The sequence below is a fragment of the Anomalospiza imberbis genome, chromosome 12, assembly GCF_031753505.1.
Source record: "Anomalospiza imberbis isolate Cuckoo-Finch-1a 21T00152 chromosome 12, ASM3175350v1, whole genome shotgun sequence".
NCBI classification, from domain to species: Eukaryota; Metazoa; Chordata; class Aves; order Passeriformes; family Viduidae; genus Anomalospiza; species Anomalospiza imberbis.
In genome coordinates this window covers 14172288-14189371 of record NC_089692.1, presented here as the reverse complement: position 1 = coordinate 14189371, position 17084 = coordinate 14172288, and the positions used below count along the sequence as shown (strand labels likewise).

At 53.0% G+C, this 17084-nt stretch overlaps 2 protein-coding genes across 2 annotated transcripts in view; one reads left to right on the top strand and one right to left on the bottom strand.

Moving 5' to 3' along the window:
• The window catches only part of LOC137481309 (C-signal-like), a 57248-nt gene extending 41680 nt beyond the window's left edge, over window positions 1-15568 (top strand). The window contains exons 2-7 of the mRNA XM_068202985.1: window positions 10272-10427; window positions 12712-12763; window positions 13524-13714; window positions 14033-14191; window positions 14463-14573; window positions 15261-15568. Coding sequence (XP_068059086.1) covers window positions 10287-10427; window positions 12712-12763; window positions 13524-13714; window positions 14033-14191; window positions 14463-14573; window positions 15261-15374 — 768 coding nt within the window. The 5' untranslated portion in view covers window positions 10272-10286 and the 3' untranslated portion in view covers window positions 15375-15568. The remainder of the gene's footprint in view (window positions 1-10271; window positions 10428-12711; window positions 12764-13523; window positions 13715-14032; window positions 14192-14462; window positions 14574-15260) is intronic.
• On the bottom strand, window positions 1116-3673 carry LOC137481308 (C-signal-like). Its single transcript, XM_068202984.1, is given in 7 exon segments — window positions 1116-1321; window positions 1623-1742; window positions 1842-2000; window positions 2330-2367; window positions 2370-2513; window positions 2678-2729; window positions 3094-3673. Coding segments are annotated over 7 exon segments (774 nt in total). The 5' UTR covers window positions 3241-3673; the 3' UTR covers window positions 1116-1207.
• Window positions 15569-17084: the final 1516 nt, after the last annotated feature.

Here is a 17084-nt window from a genome sequence, read left to right as displayed (position 1 = left end):
CACCAGCTGCTAGCCTTGCACTCCAGCAAGAAACAAACTGCAGGCTTGGCACATCTTCATGCAGCATCTGTATCCTTGCAGCAGGAATTTCTATCACTCATGGAGCAGGCAGCCAAGGCAAGGAGGGTCTGAGCTGCAGCAGGGCCGCTGTCATCAACATCTCCTCCAAACTGGGCTCCATCGGGCTGTGCCTCCGCATCCCAGAGGCCCCCATGTACCCGTACCGGGCCAGCAAGGTGAGGTGCCAGGGGAGGAGCTGGAGATGCTGTCCCAGGCACGGTGCCCATGGAGGGGAGGGAGCCCATGGTTCACCCCCTGCCCCAGCCACCCACCTCCTGCCTGGTTCTCCCAGGCAGAAGCACAAAGACTGGGACAGCAGCAGCCAGGACTGAGCCTTCCAGGAGGGTCATTCAGGTGCTTTGTTCCATGACCGAGTCCCATTTCTCATCTCCACAGCCATTTAATGCCTAGGAAATGTCTCCTCTTTTGCCCACCCACTCCCTGAGTTGTGCTGGCAGGGCTGTGCCTCTTCCAGGCTGCCCAGAACATGGGGATGAGGTGCTTGGCTGTACAGCTTCAAGAAGAGAAGGGCTTGGGAAGCATCTTCTCTCTCCTTCCCCTACCCTCCTGTGGTCCTCCTGTACCCCTCACCTCTGTAAACTCTGGCAGCTGATGCCTCTCTGCTCTGTCTCCACACCCAGTCTCAAACCCCCTGTCCGAGCCCGAGGCAGGATCCCTGTGCTCTGCCCGAGCTCTGTGTGTCCCTCTGTCCCACCTGTGACCAGGCATCCCCCAGCTGAGGGGAGAGGGCAGCTGGTCCCTGTGACCCCCAGCCCCTCAGGCAGCTCAGCCTGGGCAGGAGAAAGCCAGTCCTGCAGGGGCTCAGAAGATCTCTCTCCTCTCAGGAGAGGGGCCCTGCTGCAGCTTCTCCAGTGCCTCCTGGAGGGGAGGTCTCCAGAGGGCAGTCACAGTGCCATGGGACCTGCTGGCTGTAACTCATGGGGATGCCAGCGACAGCCATGGGCTGGGAGCAGCTGTGGGCACCACCAATCTCCAGTGGAAGAGTGGGATATCTGGAAAGGGCCACCCCATGAGCTGGCACTGCACAACAGAGCTGGGGGTCTCAGCAGGAGTTTATTGAGGGTGTGGGGGAGGTGGGAGCAGTGCCAAAGGTAGCTCTTGGCTGCCAGGATCCTGAAGTGGTGTCTCACCAGGGTATGACATTCCCTTCCCAGTCCAGGAAGGCACCGGTGTCCTTCTCAGAGAGGGAGGAGAGGACCTTAAGCATCCCTTGCACGCTGTCATCCACTGTCACAGGGGGCTGTGGGGCAGAGGAGGAGATGCAGCTCATGCCCAAGGCCTGGCTGAGGGCCCTGGAGCAGCTGGAGCCAGGGGAAAGAGCTGCTCCAGGGCAAAGAGAAAGCTGACAACCCCAGGGTGAGGGACTGAGACGAGAACTGAGGGGATGGGGACACCCAGCACCCAGGACCAGGACAGGGGGAGATGCCCCAGCAGGGATTGGGCAGGCAGGGAAGTCATGGGCAGGGGCTCAGGACAGCAACTCCCACCCATGTAAAGTCAGCACAGGAGCTCTGATGGACCCGCCCCGGTGGAATTCCTACCGCGTGCCCGGCAGAGCTGCCCATGTCAGTTTGCACCCAGCCGGGGTGGAGAGCGACGCAGAGGATGCCGTGCTCCTTGTACGCCAGGGACTGGCACCTGCTCAGCATGTTCAGAGCAGCCTGTGGGGGGACAGTGCAGGGACGGTGGTGGGAGGGGAAGGGGGGCTGCAAGAGGACCTGCAGCTGGGCAGGGCAGGGGAAGCAAAGGCGTGACAGTACCTTGCTGCAGCGGTACGAGGTGATTTGAATCAACTCCCAACCAAAGGAAGAAGCGATGGAGCCACCAATGCTGGACATGTTGACGATGGCAGCCTTGCTGCAGCTCAGCCCTGAGCCTGGGCTCCCCTGGGCAGCCCTCTTCAGCAAGGGCAGAAATGCCTGCGAGGAGACAGAGGGGACAGGAGCACACATGGACATGGCACAGGGCAGGCGGGAAGCTCCTTCCACAGTGGGCAACACTGACACCAGCACTGAGGCATCCTCCCTCCTCTTTCCCAGTGCCCCAGCCTGGCTGACTCCACTTCCTGAGCTCCAGCCCATGGCTCCCTGAGCTTCTCATCAACTGAGAGCACATCAGGGGATCAGGGGCACCAGATCATTGACAGGAGCCCCTCCCACTGGTCCTTCCCTCCCTCTGTAATGTCCAGTTTGAGGACATGGGAAGGGATCCTTCTGGAGGGAGCTGTACTGTAGTGCTGGGAGCTCACCTGGCCCATCAGCAGGGGTCCAACCGTGTTGGTGGTGTCTCGGTCATGTCCTCCAATGTTTCAGCCTCAAGCATCTTAGGCTTGACCATTCCAGCATTGTTGATGAGGAGGTTCAGCCCAGAGCCCCCCAGGTGCTCCCCAACCTTGGCTGCAGCTGCCTTGATGCTGGCAGGATTGGCAACTTCTGCAGGGCCATCACAATGGAGCTCAGTGACCCTGTGGTGGTTTGGAGTCCCCTGTGTCCCCCAGAGGAGGTGGCCCCCCAAGGCTGCCTCCTGTGTGGACCTCCCAGGGCTGTGATGAGTGCCCAGGCATTCACCAGAGGAACTGGGGCAAGAGGGAACCTACCAAGAGCGATGATAACCAGGTTGGGGTGTTTGGAGGCCAAATTCTGTAGCTCCTGCAAGAGGGGTCCCGACATTGGTACCAACAGGCTGGAACAGCAAAGCCAGCAAAGCCAGCCAAAGCCCATGTCCCTGCAGCTCCATCCCTGCACCACCAAGTACCCAGCACCCTGCTCCAGCTGCGCTGATCCTGATACAGGGGGAACATTCCACAGCTCCTGCACTCACCAGGTATCCCTGTCCCCTCCACACATCCCACGCACAAACTGCTTACACAGCTGTACCAGCCCTGCTGCCCTGGGCCACAGGTGCTCAGCTGAAGCTCCAGACACTTGCAAACACCATTCCTGTTCCAATCTACCCCTGACACCGAGTGCTCCCATTCCCCAGCACAGCCACTGTCTTCCAGCCTGCCCTGACCTGTGCTTGCTGTCCCTTGGGGTCCCGACAGGTCGCAAAGATCCACTGTGGTGGGTTTGGCATCCTCAGGAAATGCTGGACAAATCCCAGGCCGAGTTCCCGGTTGGCCCCAGTCACCAGAACAGAGCAGACACAAAACTCTGCCATGCTGCTTGTCTCTTCACTCCAGCTTGCACTGTTTACCCAGCTCTCTAATATTTCCTTATTGCATGTCCCACCCCACTCACTCACAGCTTGCACTAATGCTGGCTTCTCTCTGGGAGAGGCAACTGCTCTAGCTCTTTGAGCTCCAGGACATATGTCCTGTCTGGGGACCAATCCTAGTTACCTAACACCAAAAATCACTTGGCTTTTCCAGGCAAATTATGCATTCCTTGGGTAACGTGATGCCATAAGCCAGATGGGGCTGTTGTGGGTGAAGAGGGAGGGAGTAGTATGTGGGTTGATGTGGGAAGCTCCACGGCTCAGGTGGGTTTGACACGTTCACGAGCATCCTGTGGGCTTGATGGTCTTTGCTCATTGTACCAGGCTGTGCCTCAGGTGGCCCTGAGCAAACGTTCTCTGCCTTGTTCCTGCCTCTCCCAAGACAATAACCTCTCCCTCATTGTGGAGCAAAAGACCTGTGGAGTGGGAGAGCAAACCCAGCGTGGTCTCCTGGCAGAAGGGTGGGGAACCCGCATGGCTGGCACAGCACCATGCTGCATCCCTTGGGATGCAGTCCTAAGTTGAGCTGTCCCTTTGTTCAGAGCCACAGAGGACTCAGGCACCTGGGACATGTACCTGCAAAGGGAATGCTCAAAGCCTATTCTCCACCTCACCTGTTGCCATGAGGCACTGACTGTTCTGTGCTACTGCCAGTGGAGCCCAGTGCTGTTCGGTACCTCAAGTGATGCACCTCATCCTGCCTTGTGTACATCGTGTGTTCCTGCCCCACTGTAAGTGAAGACCCACCCCCAGAAACCTCTTGCTAACCCCTTGTCCTCCTACATTGAGTCCCACAGCCATTGCACAGGCTGCTGGGCAGCAATGGAGACAACACAGCACACATGTCACCTTCTGCCCCAGGATATCTTGGCAGCAACATTAACCAGAACAGCTTCCTCCCAGTGGCAATGCCAAGTGTGTCTCCATACTCTGGCAGCAGCTGATTTCCTCCTGCCCACTCCAGCCTGTTTTCTGGGGCTCAGCTGGCAGACACTGTGAGATAAGTAGGTCCTTTCCTGCTCTGACCTGGGGCCACCTGCACGTGGAGGTGCAGGTGCAAACTCATGAGCGCGCAAACTCATTTGGGAAGGTGCACACTGGCAGCTTCTATGCTGAGCCGATCCCGTATCTTCTCTCTGCCAAGTCTGAGCATCTCCTTAAGTTCCATGCAATTAATTTTTTCCCCACTTTTTTTCCGTAGTTAATTGGATCTCTGTCTACTTTTTGAATTTTCCATATTGGGTTGAGACACTTCTTTTCCCTTGTGAATTCCTACCACTTACCAGCAGTACAAAGCTTTGGGCCTTTCAGCTTCTGTCTCAGACTGATCTCTCACCAAGGATCTCCCACATGGCTGGACTGGCATTCAGGCTCCATAGATAATTTCAGTATTTCCTTTTCAATGACCACAGATCTCAATTATACTTGCCAACAGACACACCAGAGCTCAAATCCTCCAAATAGACTTCCATAGTCTTCTTCCTCTAGGTGGACAATGAGGCCATCACCCACAGCCTGTTTGAAACCTCCACAGTAACTTAGAAGCAGATAGCATCAGAAAACAATAATTAACATTTTAAGTCTCCTATTTTTGCTGTGTCACCTTATTCGTGTAGCCTTCCACTATTTTGGGGCTGTAACTTTATCATGTTTGCTCTGAGGCACGCACTGCATTATTGATTATTAAACAAGCATTGCTTCACCAGGAGTCTAAGTCCAGCCTGGCACGAAGAGGCAGAGGGGAAAGAAACCAGTCTCACTGCCTTGCAGCCCAGTCTCATCACAAGGGCTGCTGCTGTCCCCAAGCCTCTGGAAAGGATCTTGGTCCAGCTCCTAAGAGGGGATTCAGATGCTTCCTTTGCTCTGAAATGTACTTGCATGGTCTAAATCTTAAGCTGAGCATTAAAGTCCTCAGAATTATGGAATCATTTAGGTAGGAAAAGGCCTCTAAGATCATTGATTTCAACAATTAGATTAACAATGCCAATTCCACCACTAAATCACATCCCCAAGTACTACAACCATGCATTTTTTAAACACTTCTGGGATGGTGACACCACCACTTTCCTGGGCAGCCTGTGTACCAGTGCTTGAAAATCCTTTCTGTGAAGAAATTTTTCCTAATATCCAATTGAAACCTCCCTTGACACAACCTGAGGCTGTTTCCTCTCATCCTGTAACTTATTACTTGGGAGCAGAGCCCGACCTCACCTGGCTCCACCCTCATTGTCAAGGAGTTGTAGAGAGTGATAATGGTCCCGAATCTCCTTTTCTCCAGGCTGAGCCCTCCCAGCTCCCCATCAGCTCCTCATCAAACTTGTGCTTCAGACCTTCCCCAGCACCGTTGCTCTTCCCTGGACGGACACACTCCAGCACCTCAATGTCTTCCTTGCTGTGAGTGGCCCAAAATTGAACACAGGATTCAAGGTGCAGCCTCACAAACACCAAGCTCAGGGGCACTGTAGCTCTTCTCCCACGACCCCGCAGGCCGCTGCATTTACCCATGGATTGTTTTCACATCACCACACTGGGAAGACTCGCAGACAGTTTTCCAAGATGCAGTCACACCTTTTTCACCCTCACTTGCTGGAGGCTCAAACGTGCTCTCAGTCACCGAGATGATTGCATAATGACAGTGCTGCTGACAAAAACATGGAGGAACATGCTTTTCACTGCCTGCCAGGGGAACAGGGGTGTGGCACAACTAGTTTTAGCACATTTAATCTACTATAAATAAGAAATAAACTCGCTGCTATTTATCAGGCTGATTTTGTCAATTTTTATTTGTCCATTGCTCCACAATGCATTCAGGTCTGTCATCACCTATTAGCCAGTTGCTAAAGAATCAATAGATAGTGGTAAGTGAGCCACCCACGGAGAGGTGGGGTGGGTGAGACCAACCCAGCACTGTAACTGAAGCTGGGCAGTACCCACCCTTCCTGATTAATTTTCATTTTGTCTGATCTGGTGGGGGTTGGAAACCCATGGCAGGACCATTGGAACTATGTAAGGTGTAAGGTCTCTTCCAACAGAAACCACTCTGTGATTCTATGAGTAGTGACAGCCCATTGTGAAAGGATGCACAGACTGGGGGCGAGAGCCTGAGCTGACCTGCCGCTCCCAAGTGAAGTTCCCATGGCACCTTTGTCATAGCTTTGCTGTTTTCCAAGCAGACTCATCCAGGTGACACCTGCATTGTATCAGAGCTGTAGAGGGATTTTGGACAAGGGCATAGAGTGACAGAACAAGGGGAATGGCTTCACACTGACAAGAGGGCAGGGTTAGATTGGGTATTCTAGATTGGGAAGAAATTCTTCCCTGTGAGGGTAGGAAGGCCCTGGCAGAGATTACACAGAGAAACTGTGGCTGCCCCATCCCTGGAAATGTTCAAGGCCGGGTTGGGGGGGGGCTCTGAACAACCTTGTCTAGTAGAAGGGATTGGAACAAGATGAGCTTTAAGGTTCCATGCAACCCAAACCATTCTGTGATTCTATGACTGAAGATTTAAAATGCTCACACTGTCCATGCAACCTCCCTTGGGCCACCGTGTTTTGACCTTGTGCCAGCCTGGGGCCTCACATCAGGTTCAGAAACTTTCTGGGGATATTCCCCTTGTGATAGCAGCCAAGATGCCTCAGCTACCTGAGTGCAGCAGGGCTGGCAGCACAGGGACAGAACTGCTTTGCCAGGACCCATGGGGACAGCACAGATCCTCACTGACCTTCTTTTCTCCAATCCTCAAAGGGTAGGTGGCTGGGTTATCCTTCATGCTTCAGCATAGTGCCATGAAGAGGGACCTCAGGACCACCAAGCAAGACAAAATTTCTTTCCCACTATTAGATTTGCTGACAGGAATGGCTGAGAATGGGCTGTCACACATGGCAAATATGCTCCTTCTCAGGAACACTGAGGCGCAGGCTAAATGATCAGCTTTTGACATCCAAGTATTGAAGTGAGAAAAGGAGGCACATTAAAGTTTAGGAATAGATAACAATAATGTAGATGTTAATTTAGGAATCCAGTTGAAAAGAATCATTGTCTTATTAAGGAAAGACATTTAAGCAGGAAAGAGTGAGTATAATCTTTAAATTAAAAAGTGTTTAAAGGACTATAGAAATTTTACTCCTTGTAAAGAAGTTAAAAACTGAGCACCATGCTACTCCAAAAAGGCCATGCCAGCCTAAATGATGTGACCCATCGCCCACACAGTTGAGTAGAAAAAATACAGTCTGTGAACAGCAAAAACTCATATTGTTCTGTAAGAAGCTGTGGATACTGTTAGAGTAAAATGGGCTGCATTGGTATTTTATCAGTAGAAATTAAAACTTATCATAGTTGTTCATTCTGGTTTCAAACCATATTTGTAAAAAGGAAGGGGAAAAACAACCCACTTACATTATTTCTTTAGTTGTTTCCTCCTCTTCCTCTAGCTGCATTTTTAAAAATTCAGTAACTTAAAGCAGCACTTATGATGAATCCATCAGCTCAGTGCAAAGGACATGTGCCCACATGCATTTTGTTCTTTACAGGGCAGAAACTTCAACCACATTACAGCATCAATGAGCTGATAACAGGAATTACTAGTTTTGATTTTTAGCTAAGTGAACTCAAATACTTCTTTGTAGTCTTAGGGAGGTCTAGTGGAAAATGTCCCTGTCCATGGCAGAGGGGATGGAACTAGGTGATCTTTAAGGTTCCATTCAACCCAAAACATTCTAAGATTCTATGATTTATACCCTCAAACACTCCAAAATTCACCAATATTAGACTCGTGCTTTACCAAGCAGCACGAGTTTCCCAATGCCTGTTGTAGTGAAATTAGAGCACTTGGATAAGCCTTGGGGCTTTTTAGTTTTATTACTATTTGTGGGTGTTCTTTTTGGTTGTATTTCCAATTATTACCTGCTGGAAGCCTCCCAACACTTGACTAACAAGGTTTTTAAAGAATGGATAATCCTCTATTTCATTCGTGGGGAACAGAGGCAAAAGAGCGAGTCAAGCAATGCCCACACCCGCCCGTTAAGTACTCAGTTACTGAAACTTGGAGCTGCCTTTCTTTCACAGTTCACATTCCCATTCAGAACAGGCTCCTCCTGCCCTCAGCTGTGGCTGCACTTTAACTGTTTCTGCACAGGAGATCCCCAGGGATCCCTGAATCCAAGGCTTTTTCTAACAAGCACATTTCAGGAAGAGCTCATCAATGTAATTTGCCTGCAGCATGCAGGATCTGCGTGGAACAGGTGGCCAAACCCTGGCTGTGGTTCACCCTGAGTGTTGGTACCCCTCAGTCATTATTTGCTAAACTTTGCCATAGAGCAGCATTTCTGCTGAGAAGTTACTGAATTAACGGCCTGAGCACAGAAAGAGGCAGGAAAAGGAGAAGGGGACCTTTAATCCAAATATCTGCTACAAGGAAGGAGCTTTTTTCCTTAGTATTTAGTAGTATAATCAAGCATTTATTTTTATTAAATTCCAACTTCTGTAAAAGAAAAGTCTAAAAGCATTTTAATATCTTGAAGTAAACTGGGGAGCAGAGGCTCCCATGTACGTGAACCACCATGGAGCAGGATAGAGTTAGCTCAAATCACCTGATGCTATCACCGGACTGATATAAATATTTAGTTTCTGATGTATTTATCAGTATCAGAGCTGTTTTGTGTGGTGTTTGTCAAACAAGGATGAAAATAAACAACATAAATAACAACCCTTCTATACATCAGAGTTGCTCAGTCATTACTTCACTGTTGAGATCCCAGTTGTGTGCTCACAGTAATGGGATTTTAATGGGTATATGGCTGTCCATATAACATCCACCTCCAGGCTGGCAGCAGGGCTGGTAAATGCAGACCCCCTCCAGACACTGTCCTCCAGCTGATGCTGATTATCTCTTTTCTGTTCTCCCTTTTCACTCCAGCCCTGTTTTCCCATCCCTAGATGCCAGCAAACCTTTTCCTTGCTTTACTCTATACTACCCCTTTGGTGCAGCTGTTTCACCAGGTACCTGATACTCAGCAACAAAAATAAGGAGAAAACATCCCTCAGAACACCTGCAAGCCCAAACTGCCTAAATCACAGGATCATTTGGGTTGTAAGGAACCACAAAGACCATCTCATTCAACCCCTCTGTTATGAGCAGGGACACCTTCAGGTGGCTCCAAGCCCTGTCCAACCTGGCCTTGAACACTTCCAGGGATGGGGCAGCCACAGCTTCTCTGGGCAACCTATGGAAGGGCCTCACCACTCTCCCAGGGAAGAATTTCTTCCAAATACCTAATCTAAGCCTGCCCTCTGTGAGTTCGAAGCCGTTTCCCCTTGTCCTGTCACTGCAGGCCCGTGTCCAAAGTCCCTCCAGCTCTCTTTGAGTCCCCTGAGGCGCTGGAAGGGGCTCTAAAGGCTCCGTGGAACCTTCTCATCTCCAGGCTGAGCAACTACAACTCCCTCAGCCCATCTCTCCAGGAGGGGTGCTACCGGCTCAGAGTGTCCTCGTGGATCTTTTTGTTTACCAATTTATTGCATCTGTTGGTCAGGGAAAGAGGCAAATCGTCTGCATTTCTGGGAAGGAAACAAAAACAGCTTGTAAAAGGGCTGGTACTTTCTCACGCTAAATGGGTTTAGTTTGGGTTGGGTTTTTTGCTTTTTTATTTCTTTTTTACTCTTATCTATGGTGAAGATTAGCGTGCTAAAGGTGCTGCAGACACCACCCCAGACCTGCTGCAAGCTTTCTCCCTCACCCACCACCCTTGGCAAGAGTCCCCCCAGCACCCCCGGTTCGCTCCGAGACCCCTCGATCCCCTGTCGGGGGCGCCAGGGCTGGGACGCAGTTGTTGTGTTTGCACTGAACATTAGGTGGGCAGGCAAACAGACACACAGACACACCGAGACACACAGACACGATCCCGCCCCGCAGGCATTCCCCGCGGGCTCAGGGCAGCCCGGTGCGGCCCGCGGGGTCGGGGGGCGGCGCCACACGGGCCGGGCCGCGGGCGGCGATGGCGGCGGCGCGCACGGTGCTGCTGACCGGCTCCAACCGCGGCATCGGCCTGGAGCTGGTGAAGCAGCTGCTGGGCTCGCCGCGACCCCCCGCCTGGATCTTCGCCACCTGCCGGGACCCCGAGGGGCCGCGGGCACAGGTCAGTGCGGGCCGGGGGGGCGGCGGTCTCCCGCCCGGCCCCTGTCACGGGCCTGAACAGCTCGCTGCTGGCGCGGGGCTCTGGTGTCCGCAGCGTGCCCTGCCCCGGGTGAAAGTCACCTCAAGTGCAGCCGGCGAAGAATGGGCCGTGTCACCCTTGAGGCCACGCCGCTGGGCAGTTGTGGGCCGTGCTGGATGTGCCCGAGCCCGCTCTCTCGTGCCAAGGCTTCGCCCTTGCGCTGCGGGCACGGGCCGAGCTGGGCTGGCCTCAGGGCCTGAGGCGGTGCGAGCGGCAGCGATGCTGCTCTGGCTGGCTCTGCTGTGTCACTCCGCTCTCTGCAAAATCTGGAGGTTCAGAACATGGGGTTTCCAAAAGTGATGGCCAGTGGAGCTGTGGGATCCCCCTGTCCCTGCTTTCCACTTTGCTAAAATGGGAGAGACACACATATTGCTTGTGCAGGGAATCACAAAGTGTCCCTGTTCGTTCAGCTCTCTTTACATCCAGCTTGTCTTCCTCTGCTTGCTGTGTCCAGTGAAATACTAATAGGGAGAAACTTGCTCTCTGATAGATCCTGTCTCCAGCTGATTTGTTTGTTGCATCTTCTTGCAAGTGTGTATTATTCCATGTCAGGAGTAGTCCTGGTGCAGTGAGAACACACCCTGCTGCCAACCCGGGGGTGCCCAGCTCCTGCTGTGGCTGGTGCCCAAGCTGTCTGGGTCAAAGATAGGCCAGGTCTTTTATTTTTGCCCCATTCTTCCTCCCCACAACTTGCCGGGCTCTTGCAGGGCAGCGATGAGATCAGGGACTTTTTTCAGGGCAGGACTGGAGCCAGTGTTCCTACAAGGAACATGTTCATGTTCCTTGTTCATACATACAAGTTCATGCAACTCTCCTAGCCAGGGGGTACTTCCCTTAGCCTTGTCCAGCTGTGGTAGGGTGAGGGTGCTGCTGAAGTCCGTGACCACAGGACATAGAGAGCAGAGGCCACATCACTTCTCCTGCCCTTTTGTGCCTGGACCAGGTGTTGGGGTGAGGAAAGCTCCTGCTGGGATGGTATGAGGCTGTTGAGGCAGGCAGTTGGGAAAAACAGGAGAGGAGAAATATCTGTTGGCCACTACAAACAAATTAATGGGTTTTACATGATTTCCTGTGCCCAGGGCTGATGTGGGAAGATGGGGTCTGGTGAGGGAGCCCAGAGATAACTGACAGTGAACCACGGCCAGTGCCAGCAGATCTCCTGCTCCGTGTTCTTCTCAAAAGAAACCACCAATTTGTATTTCTCCTGTGGGCATGTTTGGAAGAGGTTTTTAGTTCTAAAAGCAGTCCTTTTGGGCACATTAAACAAGGTGGTTCAGTTTCTGGTGTCTGAAACATGCCATAGTTTCAGACACAGAGCACTCAGAGCACAGAGGTGCTAGGAACTGTGAAGTAGGAGGTTTCCTTGCTGAAAAGAGCTTCTGAATCCTCTACTGTGTGAGTTGGCTTAGGCAGGAAGGGCAATCGATGGCTAAAACAAAAAGAGTAAATTTATTTCTGTTATCTTGATAACCAGGGGATCCCTGAAGCAATACCAGACAAAGGTGCAGGGAGGTACAGAGATACAGGAGACACAGATACTGTTAAGATCCATGCTAGTGGATCACTGGCTGCTGTTTACATTGTTTATCAAGTGTTATTCCCAGCTGTAAGGTCACTTGAATAATTTACAGTCCTCCTCCTGGGACTTCAGCTTTTAACCCACTCCACCCAATATCCACACGAGGTGAAAACAACCAATAAAAATGTGCAAAGTGGTTAAATTCACTAATCACTAATAAAGCCCAGAGCGAGTGGATCTGGGACTGGCCTATCCAGATGTGATTTCCTCATAGGTCAAATCTGATATTGGCACTCACAGGTGTTCCTCGTCCACCTCATTTCCGGCAGCCTCTGGGAGACACTTCTGGCTGTATCCCCAGCCAGTTCACATAATTGCCCTGGTAAACTGGTCCTTCACAGTTTGCTCCCATCATTTGCTGGGGCTCTGGCTGGGCTGTGGATGACCCTTTGGGAAAGTGGCCGCAGCATCTTGCAGTCATGGCCACGTCATGCCCTGAGCATGTGCATGTTGCCTTGTGGAGCCTGGGAGAAGCCTGAGAGCCAAAGCCGGTCCCCGGCCCAGCTGTTCACAAGCACTGAGTAACACCTGGAAGATGTTTCCCTCAGGGTAGGCCATTGCTGGCACCCCAGCATGATGCTTGGCATCGCTTTTGCCTCGTGCTGATTTCCGTGTCTCTTTTTGTAGGAGCTGAGAGATCTGGCATCCAAACACCCAAACCTGGTTCTTGTAAAGCTGGGTACGTGTGCTCTGCCTCTGAGCTGGTAAATTTGTGACTGCCAGCCATGCGTGTCCCATTTCTCCTTTCCTCCCTCCCTCCCTCCCTTCAGGCTATACATGGGGATCCACTTCTTCAGAGCTTCTTCAAGTCCTTCTGCCAAAACCCCAGCTTATCCAGACCTCAAGTGGCCCATTCCTTGGAACCTCCTTGCTCCATGGCCACAGGACCAGAATGTTCTTGAGACCCATCCTGGGCACGCCCCTGGCTCCCCCAGCTGAGTGACCACATCCTTGCTCTGCCTTGATCCCAAGTCCTAGGCAAGACCAGGAGGGCCCTGGGAGGAAGGCAGCTCCAGTGGAAATGCTGTAAGATTAGCTCAGAGCTTGAGCAGGAGCAGAAAGATCTTGCAGAGCCATCCCACAGCAGGTCCCACCACATTTCCCCTGGGGCCTTGTCCCCACGGAGGTTGCCCTGTGTTCTCCAGAAATTGCTCAGATGTAGACTTTGGAGGCGGTGGCTGCTGAGAACTGACGCAGCATGGGAGTCACAGCAGCGGTTTGCCCCCACGGTGGGCTTTTCCTGGAGGGAGCCTTCAGGTGCCGGCGGAGGAGGTGGCGTTGGGATGATAGGGATGGGTTGGAGCTGGTTTCACAGCACCATCTGGTGCCCATGGATGGAAGGGCCGCGCGGGTCAGAATGCACAGATTTCCTCGGCCTCCTCCCCTCCCTCTTCTCCCCAGCACCCCCGTGGCTCTCAGGCTGTTCTCTCCCACTGCAGATGTGGAAAACCCCTCGGCTATCACCGATGCGGCGAAGGTGGTGGAAGGGAAGCTGAACGGAATGGGGCTGAACCTGCTGATAAACAACGCCGGCATCTACACCCCCACGGCCTCGCTGGAGACGGTTGACGCTGAGGACATGGTCAGGACGTACAAGACCAATGCAGTGGGGCCAATGCTGATGGCCCAGGTACGGGTGAAGCTCTGGGGATGAAATTTGGCTCAATTTGAGGGTGTCCCAGTCTGTCCGTGGTCATGATGGAAATCTTGGAGGGCTTTGCCAAATTTCTTGGGGCTGTGCAAGGAAGTGCTAGGACTGCTCTTCAAGCCTAAGCCTTCTGAAGCCTCTCTGAATTGTGCAAGTCTAATTGGGAGTGGGCAGGGCTACTGCTGCAACACCTGGGCTCTCCTGACATCCTGCTGTTCTTCCTCATCCTCCCTGTGTTGCAGTTGCCATAAGTGGGACTGGCTTGAGGCATAGGTGTCTAACTAGGTTGTTTATCCTCAGGCTTTCCTGCCTCTGCTGAAGAAGGCTGCACAGGACAGCAAAGAAAAGGGCTTGAGTTGCAGCAAGGCAGCCATCATCAACATCTCCACCATCTTAGGGTCCATCAAGAAAACGGCTGATTCCTTCTTCCACCCTGTCATCTCCTACCGCTGCAGCAAGGTATGGAGAGTCATGACCTGCCCCAGCTCCTGAGCTCCGTGGGGTCAGAGCTGCCCTTGCCATGCTGGGTCTCAGGGAAACACCTGGGATCAAGAGATGGAGGGACTTCCCAAGCTCCCAGGGCATCTCCATGCCCACCCAGGGGAAACACACACTGTCTCTTGAAGACCTGGCATTGCTTTTTCTCCCTCATCAAGAGGCAGCAATGGGTCGGGAACCTGGTTCATGGAGCTTTTTGCTGCCCATGGATGATGCTTCCTTCCTCATCCAGGCTGCCCTCAACATGCTGACCATGTGCCAGGCTCTGACCTACAAGGAAGCTGGGATCCTGTGCGTGGCACTGCACCCTGGCTGGGTGAAAACAGACATGGGCAGCCAGGAGGTGAGTTCTGGCCAAGCAGGTCAACAGGGAACCCATGGGTGGCACCCAAGGCTACAAACCTGCACAGGAGGTGGCCCAGGTGGCCAAGATGGCTCTCACGAGGGAGGATCCACGTGAAAATGAGCTGCCTCTTGGGCTTCAAGTTGCCTATGTCTGTGTTGGGCCCCTGCAGAACATGTGGATACTGGGATGTCTGGGAAATAGCATCAGCACATATCAGGCTGCTTGTTCAGGGGGAAAAAGGGGGCTTTGGGCAGCCTGAAAGATATGCAGACAACCTGAATCCAACAGAACAGGAAGAAGAGGAGCAAAACCATTCCATCCTGTGCTCCATTCCTTGAAGAACTGCAGGTCCATGAGGTCTCCACTCATCCTGTAGGATCCATGTTTTGCAGTGGGGGTGGTCCCTGCATCACTGGAGTTTTGAGAAGGCTGCACAAAGCATCTCATTTGCAGCAGGGATCTCTTCCTGTTTGGTTAAACCTGTGGCTCGCTTCCCAGCCCAAGCCACCTCCATCCAAGCCAGCATCCAAACCCAACCATACTCCCACATACTGGATTTATCCCAGCTCCCATGGCTCTCTGCTCACTTTGGGTGGAAGGAGCCTTGCTATCACTGCACACAAGCCAAGTGGGTGCTGCTGGATGGCCTGGAATGATGGTGGTGTCTCATTTTTCCCTTTGCAGGCTGACCTGACAGTGGACACAAGTGTGCGGGGGTTGTTGTCCGTGCTGCCAATCCTTTCTGAGAAACACAGTGGGACTCTGCTCAACTGGGAAGGGAAAGCTATCCCCTGGTGACTGCTCTCTGTCCCTCCCTCCCTGTAGGGACTCCACGGTGCCACGGGACATCCTGGTTGCACAGCTCCACCAGGGTGCTCAGCCCTCTGTGGTCTGCAAGGGACGTACTTGGGATTCCAGTGGGTGGGCAGGATGTGATCCCTGCCTTCACCTTGCTAATAAATAAAGTCAATTAGTACCTGTGCCTTCTCCCAGCTGCAGAGTCTCCACTCAGACTGTCTTGCCCCTGCAAAAAATAGCCCAGCATTAATGGCTGAACTTGATGATCTTGGAGATGTTTTTTGAACCTAAATGATCCTGTGATCCGAGCAGTCTGCCTGCCTTGTCTTCAGCTGCTCTGAGCTGCAGGGGACATGTAGCTCACCCAGAGCTCCTGCTGTCCTGCCTGGCTGCAGGGTGTGCCCAGGTCTGCCTGGTCTCTGCCATGCTTCCACCAAAGCATGGTGTATTTGCCATAGATTTCTTGGGACGACTTTGTGTTGACATGGTGTCTTTGGGAGCAGCCTCATGGTTGGAATGGGAAGACTGGGCACTACAGTCCAGTTCTGCAATCCTAGGCAGACAGCTCTTGCCACAGTGGTGCCCCAGCTGGGCATGGTACCCCTGGGTGGGGGAAATCTGGTCCCATGGGGGATCACAACATGGGAACGGCACTTAAGTGGTAACAGCCCCAAAGAAATTGAGTGGTACTTTGGGGTGGTATTGGGGTTTCTCAGAAGGGTTTTGCCCCTTCTGGAAAGAGCTTCTCTTAAAGCAACATGGCCAAAGGGAGCCAGGACGCCTGCAAAACCAAGCCTGGTCTCTGGTGGGCAGAGCAACCTGGCCTGCAGGACAGGCAACCCCCTGCTCCTTCCCTCAGAGGCCACCACCTTTTCTTTCTCATGTGGAGGACCAGCTGAAGCATCCGGGTCCCTCTGGGTCTGAGCTTTGCTGAGGTTGTACCTCTTTCTGGAGTGGGAGCTTGCCTGCCACCAAGAGCTTTCCTGGGAGTCTTGAGGCCATGGTTGTGCCAGAGGAGCTGTGTTCCCCATGCCCAGGCTGACATGCTTTTTTCCAAGTCTGTGCTGTGCTTTCCAAGGCCCTCAGGAACCAGCACTGCCAGCAGAGCACCCACATGAGGCACCCAGTGCTGCACGGGTGTACCCTGCCAGGGAGACACTGACCTCAGCCTCAGCGTCATCCTCAGGGGAGCTCTGAACCATCTGAGCTCTTCCACATGATCCAGCCACCTGATTTCCCATGTAAATGCTTGCTCTTTTCTTTCCCAGCTCATATCTGGTCAGAGTGGTCAGTGCCCACTTGGGCTACTCCCGATCAGCACTGCAATGGCAGCAGGAGGAGAGGAATCCCTGGTAAGGAATGGCTGAGGGACGGGAGTGTGGGTGAGGGGCCTGACCCTGCCAGTGCATTGCTGTGCTCAGCCCAGTGCTGGCTCAGCGACACGGCCAAGCCTCGCCCAAGTGCCCTCCTTGCCCCTTGGCAGAGGTTCTCCTGCCCCAGTTACTCCACACAAGCCAGCTGGAGCCCAGCCAGTCACCACAGGCTGGCTCCATGCCCATCTCTCTCCATGTTTCTTCCTTCTGTCCCATGCCACATGCTGGATCCTGGGAGATGAGCAATGCCAGGGATCCCACCATGGATTGCTGACAGTTTACAGTCATCGTCCCCCTTGTGGTCATTGCCAACCCCATGAGAGGTGTGTCACTGCTC